Source organism: Lactuca sativa, chromosome 6 (genome assembly GCF_002870075.4).
Source record: "Lactuca sativa cultivar Salinas chromosome 6, Lsat_Salinas_v11, whole genome shotgun sequence".
Classification (NCBI taxonomy): domain Eukaryota; kingdom Viridiplantae; phylum Streptophyta; class Magnoliopsida; order Asterales; family Asteraceae; genus Lactuca; species Lactuca sativa.
In genome coordinates this window covers 164,021,446-164,033,292 of record NC_056628.2, presented here as the reverse complement: position 1 = coordinate 164,033,292, position 11,847 = coordinate 164,021,446, and the positions used below count along the sequence as shown (strand labels likewise).

Below are 11,847 nucleotides of genomic sequence, written 5' to 3'. Positions count from 1 at the left end.
TAAACAGAATAAAAAAGCTACATAAATCTAAAATATTAAAAGGAAATATATGCTAAATATATACAAGGTGTCATGATATGATAAATAAAATATGCTAAAATGATGCATAAAATAAACCTAACAACGATGGTCACCAACATGCCAAAATTTGATAAGTATTCTTGCTATGTTCGAGCAACATTATCTTATTGTGATGGAAGAAATTGTTCGATATAATGATTCTTGCACACTAAATCCTTCAGAATCTCATATGTACAAGAAAAAAAAAGTATAGAATACATCATTTCCCTTAACCATACATGTATGTCTATCTCCACAAAACTTTCATTAATTCTTTAATAACAAACGACTTGTTGTCTTAATCTCATGTTATTCTAATCTTATTGAACATGAGACATGAATTGTTTTTCATATAACTATTATACATAGGTTTCTTAATTTGCGAATGTCAATAATACCACCAAACTTAATTAACCATCATTGAAATCATCTGGATGTAGCCACACTAATATATATATATATATATATATATATATATATATATATATATATATATATATATATATATATATATATATATATATATATAAATAAATGAGAAAATTGCAATAAAGTCCCTATATATTGGCCTCATAATCGATTTAGTCTTTATATATATTTTTTATTCAATTAAGTCCCAAATACCGGTAATCGTATTCAATTTAACCCTTTGACCCGGTCAACAGGTCATCCAACTTTCAAAAATTACATTTTTGGCCCAAATTTCAAATTTTATTACAAAGTTGGTCCAAAATTTACACTTTTGGCCCAAATTTTAAATTTTTTTACAAATTTGGTCCAAAATATACCCTTTTTGCCCAAATTTTAAAATTTTATTATGAATTCATCCTAACTTTAGTTTTTTTACAACTTTTTTTCTCAAAAATTGTTTCTAATATGTTTTTTCTTTATAAACTCATATTTATACAAGAAAAAACATATTTTCACATAAAAATTTTATTTTTTATATATAAAAACTTTTTTTAAAATGTTTTTTTGTATATAAAATATCTAGTTATAAAAATAAGTTTGGATTATTTGTGTGATATCTCTTAAAAAATCAATTAAGAAATTAAAAGTAACCCTAAATTATAAAAACAAGTTTGGATTATTTGTTCTTTAATCACATTTATATGAAAGTTTAAACTAGTTACATTATATATGAAAGTTTAATATATATAATATAATAATATTATATTTTATTCGTAAGAATTTTTTTAGGAAAAAAGTTAAAATCATAACTTTGATATATTTTTTATAACTTTTTAATAAATATATTATCTAAATAAAACATATCCATTCATGACACGTGTCCAATCTAGATTGTGATTTTTTATTGCCAATCAACCTCTTCTTACTTGAATTATTTATAATCTTGTATTTCCTTTCTTTTTTAATGTCTATTATATGGAATATCGGTTGCAATTTATTATCGATAAATATGTTTTTAGAGGAGTGAGAAATGACCAAAAATACAATAGCAACATAAATATATAAAATATTATAACTATCAATAACACAATAAAATACTTTAACTAAAGTTCTAGAGAATTTACACATGAGTTTGGTTAAAAAAATTCCTTGTGAAGCTCAACTCAAGCATTTTTCAGGTCTTTGAGTAATTTTTTTTAACCAAACTCATGTGTACATTCTTTAGAACTTTAGTTAAAGTATTATACTGTGTTATTGATAGTTATAATATTTTATATATTTTTGTTGCTATTGTATTTTTGGTCATTTCTCACTCCCCTAAAAACATGTTTATCGATAATAAATTGCAACCGATATTTCATATAACATACATTAAATAATAAATGAAATACAAGATTATAAATAATCCAAATAAGAAAAGGTTTATTGGCAATAAAAATCAAAACCTAGATCGGACACGTGCCATGAATGGATATGTTTTATTTAGATAATATATTTATTAAAAAGTTATTAAAAAATATATCAAAGTTATGATTTTAACTTTTTTCTTAAAAAAATTCTTACGAATAAAATATAATATTATTATATTATATACATTTTAAACTTTCATATATAATGTAACTAGTTTAAACTTTCATATAAATGTGATTAAAGAACAAATAATCCAAACCTGTTTTTATAATTTAGGGTTACTTTTAGTTTTTTAATTGATTTTTTAAGAGATATCACACAAATAGTCCAAACCGATTTTTATAACTAGATATTTTATATACAAAAAACCTTTTAAAAAAGTTTTTATGTAGAAAAAATAAGATTTTTATGTGAAAATATCTTTCTTTTTGTATAAATATGAGTTTATAAAGAAAAAACATATTAGAAACAAATTTTTGAGAAAAAAAGTTGTAAAAAAACTAAAGTTAGGATGAATTCATAATAAAATTCTAAAATTTGGGCAAAAAGGGTAAATTTTGGACCAAATTTGTAAAAAAACTTAAAATCTGGGCCAAAATTGTAAATTTTTGACCAAATTTTTAATAAATTTTGAAATCTGGGCCAAAAATGTAATTTTTGAAAGTTGGATGACCTGTTGACCGGGTCAAAGGATTAAATTGAATACGATTACCGGTATTTTGGACTTAATTGAATAAAAAAAATATATAATGACTAAATCGATTATGAGGCCAATATGTAGGGACTTTATTGCAGTTTTTCCTATATATATATATATATATATATATATATATATATATATATATATAACATCCCTAAAATACGGTCCAAAATTTTCATTTTAAATCATTAATAAAAACCATAATTACCATTCATCATCTTATAAAAGTCATAAGTAATGTATCTCAAATCATCATAATAAAATACCATATCAAAGTCATATATAAAAATATCAGAGTAAATCATTTCAGGCTAAAAGCTGTGGTGTGTGTCATGCAGTCATCCCGAGCTCTTCCCCTTGCTACTGGAAGTACCCGAAACCAAAGTTGAAAACTGTAAGCGCGAAGCTTAGTGAGTCTCCCCAAACTACCACATACCATGCACATAATCACATACTGCAAACATTGGGCCTAACCCGCTGCATCGGGCCCCGTCCCGCATCGGACGAATCCGACATCAGGCCCCGTCTGGCATCGAGCCTTGTTCGGAATACATATCTATTTCTACTAGGCCCCGCCTGTCTCTGGGCCCCGCCCGCTATACACATCCAAACATATAATCCTGGTAGTACATAACAATCAAACATAACACTATAACTGCTAGTCTCAAGTCCACACCTATCTTGGGCCCCGCTCTTACTCTACTAATAATGAGATATGGAACCCGTCCACACTCAGCTAGTGATGAGATACGGGTCCCATCCCGCTCTTACAAGTATCACAAAGACAACAAGTATAACTAAACATGCATTCCTTCCTTGGGCCCCACTCCGCATCAGACTAAAGTCCGGAAAGCTTAAACCTTCATCGGGCTTGCCCCAACATTGGATTGAACTCTAGAACACACAACACATAACATATAAACAAAACATTCCTCGGGCGTGCCCCGGCATGAGACCGAAGTCCAGATCATGTAATCTACATCGGGCTAACCCATGCATCGGACCTAGGTCCGACATACACTAATATACATAAACGGGCCGACATTGGTGCCTTCGACATGCTCCTACTGGAGAAAACTCACCTTACAACTGACTGTAGAATCCCCCGAATAGTCCTCTCACTGCTAGCAGGCAGATCCCCGAACTACTGATCACTCGACTCCCCGAGCTATCGTTACCAACATAATACTTAGTCAAGAACTGATAATCCTTCTTAGGGTAAAATGACCATTTTACCCCTGGTCAAAGTCAAAATCTACGCTTGGTCAAAGTCAAAGTTAACACCCTGAGTTGACTCAACTCGTCGAGTCATCTTCCTGACTCGCCGAGTTCCTTCGCTACTCATAGACGTGGCAGAACGAGTCAACTCGCCGAGTCGAGTCCCTCTTCAGACTCGCCGAGTTATGCCATGCACAAAATCAGGAAAATCAACTCAACTCGTCGAGTCCCTCTCTAGACTCGCCGAGTCCGTCTGTCTGTTTGGGCCATCTTAACAAATTAAGCCCCTATTCTCCAGATCAAAACTCCATACTTCTTCTACATACAGAAAATGCCTTCTCAAGGGTAAAGTTTCCAACTTTACCCACCACTAGTCTTTCTTAATGGGTTTTGCTAAAACCCTAATTCTTTAGGACATAAATATTGGTCCACAAGCCACCAATACTTCAAACTAAGGCATATTCACTGAGATCTATACTCTAAGCACTGCCATAACACGTAAAGCTTCTGCCTTTTTCCTCCATGCATGGCCTTTTGGGCTTAAAAGACCAAGATGACATCTTAGAGCTTGCATGAGGGATCTTATGGTATAAAGTTTGCACCTTTATGCCATGATAGCCCTTCAAAGTCCTAGATCTGGAAGAATACCCACTTGGTTCGTCCATTCCCCACATGCTAACATTCTTGGACCAAAAACCCTTATGAAGAGAGAAAGGAAGAGATCTAATGAACTAATGGCTAAGATAGAAACTTGATTACCAGAAAATGTAGCCAAAGAAGTGTAGTTTCTGGATCTACTCTCTTCCTCTTGAGTCCTCTATCTTCCTCTTCTTCCACAAGCTTCAAAAGTGCACAAAGATCACACAAAATGGCTCATAACCTCAAATAAGGCACTAGGGTTCGTGGATTAGGGTTTGGACAATGGAGGCTGTAAATGAGGCCATGGGTGTGGGTTAAGGATGCTTAAATAGGGTACAGAACCCAAATTTAGGGTTTCCCAAACCTAGACTAACTCGTCGAGTAGGTCCTTCCATCCGCGTCCTAATCTTGGTTCTACTCGTCGAGTCACCCTCCTTGGACTGGATGAGTAGACCTTTTGACTTGGGATTTTTCTTTCTTTAGTTGACCTTCCGGATTCCGGGTGTTACGATTTATTTCATCAAGGATTAGACCGATATCATACTCTAAAAAAAATATAATAACAAATCCCGTCTCGACTATAAACGTTCATTATCAAGTTTTACATCATATATAATAGTAGCATTTATATATGTTTTTTTTTCGGAAACAACTTTTAACTATATCAACACATAACGATACACTTACTCAGTCAGAGTATACCATATAAAGAATATATATTTATTCATCTTTTTTACAAGATTCACTTTATGTTGATCTATTTTTTTACAAGATTCACTTAGGCCTCGTTTGTTTTTCTACCTTTTTGAACATTTTCCCCTTCTGGCGGGTAGACGTTTCGCAAGTGCACGTCTTCTTCCGCAAACTTGAAAAAAGACAAAAGACATTTAACCACTTCCAAAACAAACAACACCTTAATAACATCGGTCCGTGAAATGAAACATTGAGATTGAGTCAATCAAAGATTCATAATCAATAGAAAAAACAAAATTTCCACTGCACCTTTAGTCCAAATTGTCACGGGCTTTGCTTCGCGCCATGGATCTCTACAAATGTGTATGTGTGTGTGTACACACACATACACATTTGTAGAGATCCATGGCGCGAAGCAAAGCCCGTGACAATTTGGACTAAAGGTATAGTAAGTTACATTATCTATCATATTATAAATATTTTTTTTTATTAAGAAAATGTATGCTTACTGATACCCAACATGCAACTGTTCCAAAATTTTGTGAATTGGAGCCGGTCTCAAACAGTTCTATATATTACGAAACAAACCAGAACTAGTCACGTTGGTGCAGGTTCCATAACCAATAGTTCTAGAACAGTTCCGATTCTAAAGGTAAGTATCCTGTCATGTAGCTCATCCTAATTGTTACCATGCAAAAGAGATATGATGCTTTTGAAAAGTATCTCGTAATTTTTGACAACCGATACAATTACGACAAAGTTTTTTTGAAAAAAAAAAAGAAATAAAGAGGAAGATAATGAATTTATCGTACAAAATGAAAATGTAATATTTTTATTATACAAATAATACTTCTTGATGTTTCTCATTTGATGATAGAAAATAATTTTAAAGACAGACTCAAGTTAGGATTCTGAAAAAGAAAATAGATTTTAACCTTCCATCTTAAAAAAAAGACAACATTTGATTTTTTTTTTTCTTTTTAGTTATATTATTTTTTTTACCGATTAAAATTACAATTCTAAAACCCTCTCCCATTTCTGCCGTAAACATATTCTTCTTATCCTTTGTTCTTCTCTTTTGTTCGAAGAGGAGCAGGGTATAGCTACAACGATTCCGCAAATCAGGTGATTGCTTTTCAGTCAATTACTTCCACATTCTACCATTTATCTTGTGATAATCATACATAAATCGCGAATTCTTTCTGCTCAAACGGGCATTTTTGAATGAAGTTTTCTCGTTTCATAGAAGAAAGAAGCTAAACCTGTAAGATGGATAATATGTTATATTCACCAATTTTGGGTCCTAAATATATATCTTCGAAGCCACTAGTCTCATGCTTGAACTCGATTAAAACCATTACACACTTCCGATTTACGGATTCGCGACTCCACCATGGATTTCTTCTTCCCAAAAAGAGCTTTTTTTGTGTCTCTGTTAACCTAAATAAAGACTTTCGCGTCATCAAAGTGGTCGATGACGACGACGACGATGAGGTGGTGGAGCACGATACAGCGTCTAATTTGGATTGGAAAGACGAATTTCTAGGACACATCGATCCCCCAAAAAGGAAAAAACAAAAAGAAAAATCCGAATTACTCGAAGAAACAGACACCTCAGATTGGTGCGTAAGAGCTAGAAAATCTGCTCTCAAGTCTATTCAAACTCGAGGTTTGACAAATGCCATGGAAAATCTCGTCACCAAGAAGAAAAAGAAGAAGAAGATCAAGAAGAAACTAGTTGTTAACAAGCCAAAGCCTGTTGATTTCAATTCTGATGATGAAGATGAAGATGAAGGTGTTGAATTGAACATCGAAAACCTTTTGGATGACGATAAAGACCAACTTTTAAGAAACGTGGGTATGATCGCAGGGGGAATGTTCAACGAAAGGAAAGAGAAAACAATGAAAACTTTTGCAGAAAAACTATCCCAATTTTCAGGCCCATCTGATCGAAGAAAAGAGATCAATCTAAACAGAGAAATAGTAGAAGCACAAACTGCAGATGAAGTGCTTGAAATAATCTCAGAGATGATAATGGCAGTTGGAAAAGGATTAAGTCCTTCACCTTTATCTCCATTAAATTTAGCAACAGCAATTCATCGTGTTGCTAAAAACATGGAAAAAGTCTTAATGCCAAGAACTCATAGACTTGCATTTGCAAGGCGTAGAGAAATGTCTATGCTTGTGGGTATATCCATGATGAATCTTCCGGAATGTTCCGCTCAAGGCATCTCAAATATCGCGTGGGCCCTATCGAAAATCGGAGGCGATCTTCTTTATGTGTCTGAAATGGATCGAGTTGCAGAAGTTGCATTGACCAAAGTTGACCAGTTTAACTCACAAAATGTTGCTAATATCTCCGGTGCTTTTGCATCCATGCAACATTCGGCTCCAGGGTTATTTTCGGAATTATCGAAAAGAGGTTCGGATATTATCAACACTTTTCAACCACAAGAACTTGCTCAAGTGCTATGGGCTTTCGCTTCGCTTTTCGAGCCTGTGGATTCGTTGCTTTCAGCTCTTGATAATGTTTACCAAAATACCCTTCAGTTTAGGTGCAAGAAAGCATCAAAAAATCCAAATCTTGAACCATTGAAAGTTGAAAGCTTTCCTGTTCTTGAATTAACCAGGGACGAAATCGGAAACATATGTTGGTCGTATGCTGTTCTTGGAGAAATGAATCGAGGTTTCTTTTTCAATATTTGGAAAACACTTGAAGAATTTGAAGAGCAAAATGTTTCAGATCAATATAGGGAGGATATTATGTTTGCTACTCAAGTTTATCTTGTGAATCAGTGTTTAAAAGTCGAATACCCTCATTTGTCATTGTGTCTTAAAACTGAAATTGAAGATAAAATTATTCGAGCTGGAAGAACTTCACGTTTTAATCAGAAGATCACTTCTTCATTTCAAAAAGAGGTTGCACGTCTTCTTGTTGCAACTGGTGTTGATTGGGTAAGAGAATATGTTGTGGATGGATACACTTTGGATGCTGCTTTGATTGATTTAAAACTTGCATTAGAGATCGATGGGCCCACACATTTTTCAAGAAATTTAGGTGAGTAGTATGAGTATGATATCTTTTTTCCCATTTGTCCAGATTAAGCGCTTAACCCATTAAGCCCATTAATGTTTTTTGGATACAGGAAACCCTTTAGGGCATACAGTGCTGAAAAGGCGATACCTTGAAGCTGCTGGGTGGAAGGTTGTATCAGTATCTCACCAAAAAGTAAGTTATTTTATGTCCTTAATTATATATATATATATATGTTGAATATAAAATAATTTTATTTTGTGTTGTGAAGTGGGAAGAACTTGAAGGGAGTCATGAACAGCTGGATTACCTGAGAGAGATTCTTCAAAACTACACGAATTTGAAAGTGCAAGAGATATGAAGTTAGTTTTTTGTGTACAAACCATGACAATATTGTACTTTTTTGACCACATTGTACAATTTTTCATCTAATTGTCATATTTTTTAAGGTCTGTTTGTGTTCATGGTGTATTTCTTTTTTTTTTTTGTATTATCATGTATGGGTGTAGGATATATATAGTTTTTAAAGTGGATGATTTTGAAAAGTCCTTAGCTTACATAATACACATTATAAGTTTATAACACTACAAAATTTGGTATTGAAACAACTTTTCAAATCATATAACCAATCAAAACTATGGATATTATAACATCATTCTCAAATCTAAATTCAATTATTTGCCTAAATTCCATGATACCCAACTCAATGCCTCCTTTGCTTTGCACGTTTCCATGAGCTTTTACCTTTTATCTTCCATTTATCAACTCCACCTGGTTGACTTTTCTCTTCAATCTCTCTCACCTTACGCTTCCTGTAAAATTTTACACAAACAACCCTTCTAAATATACACCATTTCATTTCTCACCCATATTGCAAAACTAATTATTCTAACCTGTAAACTTTGAGTGATTGATCAGATAATAGCTCATCGGCTAATGTCGCTTTCCTTTCCCTCTTTGTAAGTCGAGAGGTGAAATATTCTGATGTGGGCTCCACAACTGTCCCCACCTATTTTGTTGTTTTCCCATTTTTGTAGCAATAAATTAAATTGCCTATATTGGTTAAGAAAGCTGACAAAATAATACTCTACCTGAAAATATTTTGGGAATGTGGTTAACTTGGAGTCACCTTTCTTGTAGTGCCTTTTGGGATCAATCACATTTCGCAACTGTAAATATAAAAGTGAAACCATTTATATCTTTCTAGAAAGAAAAAAAAATAATAATAAGCAATTTAATTTGTTTATTAGAATTTAAAACTGTAAAATGATCAAAAGTGTTAAGAGAGGTCATGACACCTTTAGCAGCTGAAGATCTTTTTTCAATTCAGGTGTGAGAGTAGGAGCAGGCATATCAAACCTATAAATATTTCAAACATAATCATCTTTAAAAATATATTTAAATGATGTCTTAATGGATTAAGTCATGTCTACATTTGGAATGTGAACATATACATACCAACTTTTTCCTGTTGTGTCGTTGACTTGCTTCTTGAGTAGCTTGTTGACTTTTTTTGGGTCATTAGGGGGAACAAAAAGTCCATCAATAAGCTCTGAATCGGGCTTATATACGAGACTACTTTCTTGTACATTTTGGGACCCACTTTTTGCTCCAAATAAAAGAGAAGGTAACTTTGGTTCCCATGAAAGACCGATTATTTTCTTATTATCTTCAAGCATTCTTATTTCCTATTAACAAAAACTGCATCAATAACAGTTAACAATTAACGATTTATTTCACTAGTTTGAATCGTTTTTAATAAAAATATAATCCAAAGTTGATTTTCAGTTTAAGGGATTGTCATTGCTCCATCAATAACAGTTCACAATTAACGATTTGGAAAATTTTCAGAAACGCCAAATTAAACTATGATTCTCCAAATTAACAGACCCTAACAAAATATTAATTACTAACAAGTAAAAAGTAACGATGAACAAACAGATTTTCCACAGTCTAACTTAAATAATCATAACAATAGACAAAAAAAACAATAAATAGCTAATGATTATCAATCAAATAACAAAAATAGCTCAAAATTTCAAATCTGTTTACCGGCGCAGGCAGCAGGCAGGCTAGTGGTGGCGAAGCAATGGCGGGAGCAGGGCGGCAACGGGGGGAAGTGGCGAGGTGGAACAGGGCGGAGACGGAGCAGGGTAGCAGCGGGCAAAGGCGGCAAGGCGTAGACCAGAGAGTGAGGGCTGAGTGCACGATTTTTTTTTCTTTCTTCCTTCGGGCTGGGGCATCGATGTATTTGGCTATGTTAAAAAGAAAAGACAAAATTGCAAAAATGGTCCCTGTGGTATGCAAAATTTTGGGGTTTTAGTCCAAACAGTGACTTTTTTGGTTTCGTAGTCCTTTTGGAGTGGTTTGTATGTGAAAATGGTCCCTCCGAAAACTGAAATGACTATAATACCCTTGGGGTATTTATTTTTCATTTTTCTTTCATTATTCTTAAAATTTAATATTTATTTATTTATTTTAACAATTAAAAAAATAAAAAAGGGCCCACCTCTCTCTCTCTCTTTCTCTCTCTCTCTCTCTCTCTCTCTCTCTCTCTCTCTCTCTCTCTCTTCCTTATGATCCATCACCCGTTCGTCTCCTTCCCCTGTCAAAGAACTAGAATCACCGGTGATGTTTTCCCGGTTCCCCACTGCCGCCACCTCCATATCCCCTTCCCTTCCGCCTTCTGCCGAGAAACACCACCAGAAGCACCCTCTCCGGCTGTTGCTACCCTTCTCAACCCCCACAACCCCGATTGAAGGCTTGAACCGCCAGAAAAATCGACTCCTTCATGCTTCATAACGAATCAGGAAAAGAAGAAAGAAAGAAGATGTTGCTTGCGATCCCTTTCGAAGACCCATTCCATTTCGTTTGACCGACAGACCAAACACAACCACAATAAGTCTTGATTTTCACCCTTATTGCTTGATTGAACTCCTCAGGACCGCCGACAGTCGCTATTGGTTTGATTCCCGATCAATCCTCTTTTCCTTCCTGTGTTATAGATGACACACAATCCAGAGTAGCAGAAACGGCGATCGATTTAGTGAGAGGGGTTGTTTTTGTCCTGTAACACAAGTGATGAAAGAGGGGGGTTCTTCACCTTCGTGGGTTAGTTAAACAATCGAAGGTGATGACTTGAACAGGGCAACGATGGTGGTGAGGGGCTGAAGATGGTGGTGGCAATAAGGCTGCTCCGGTGCTCTTCTATGCTTCATTCCTTTTTTGTTGTCGGCTGTGGATGTAGGGTAGCACTCGAAGTGATCGTAGGGTGTTTGGGGGTAATTAATCAACAGGAAAGAAAATGGGGAGGAAGGGAGCTGCAGAGGTGGTGGCAGTTTGTCTTATGGTGGCGATTTGCAACGGAGTGGAGGAGGAGGAGATCCCGACGTCTGATGTGGTAAGGGAGGTTGCTCCGACAACTCCCTCGTCGTTCTTCTTTCTGTTCCGGTGGCACACCCATAAAAGGGAAGCAACAACATCAAAAGGGGGTGTTTGGGAGAGAGAGAGAGAGAGAGAGAGAGAGGTGGGCCCTTTTTATTTTTTTAATTGCTAAAATAAATAAATAAATATTAAATTTTAAGAATAATGAAAGAAAAATGAAAAATAAATACCCCAAGGGTATTATAGTCATTTCAATTTTCGGAGGGACCATTTTCACATACAAACCACTCCAAAAGGA

The 11,847-nt window shown here is 34.5% G+C and overlaps 2 protein-coding genes across 3 annotated transcripts; one reads left to right on the top strand and one right to left on the bottom strand.

Moving 5' to 3' along the window:
- The first annotated feature begins 6,165 nt into the window (after positions 1-6,165).
- Positions 6,166-8,613, top strand: LOC111891617 (RAP domain-containing protein, chloroplastic). Its single transcript, XM_023887680.3, has 3 exons — positions 6,166-8,189; positions 8,278-8,360; positions 8,437-8,613. Exons 1-3 carry the CDS (start codon positions 6,401-6,403, stop codon positions 8,524-8,526), a joined length of 1,962 nt encoding a protein of 653 aa, XP_023743448.1. The 5' UTR covers positions 6,166-6,400; the 3' UTR covers positions 8,527-8,613.
- Positions 8,614-8,764: 151 nt separating this feature from the next.
- Positions 8,765-10,411, bottom strand: LOC111891618 (rRNA-processing protein fcf2). Of its 2 annotated transcripts, none has more exons than XM_023887682.3 (6): positions 10,218-10,411; positions 9,624-9,866; positions 9,464-9,524; positions 9,257-9,334; positions 9,059-9,174; positions 8,765-8,977 (listed from the first exon to the last, which is right to left on the bottom strand). In XM_023887682.3, the coding sequence occupies exons 2-6, from the start codon at positions 9,842-9,844 to the stop codon at positions 8,869-8,871; spliced, it is 585 nt and encodes a 194-aa protein (XP_023743450.1). In that variant the 5' UTR covers positions 9,845-9,866; positions 10,218-10,411; the 3' UTR covers positions 8,765-8,868. The 2 variants fall into 2 exon arrangements, with proteins under 2 accessions (XP_023743450.1, XP_023743449.1); XM_023887681.3 differs by having other exon boundaries at positions 9,624-9,853.
- Between the last annotated feature and the right edge of the window lie 1,436 nt (positions 10,412-11,847).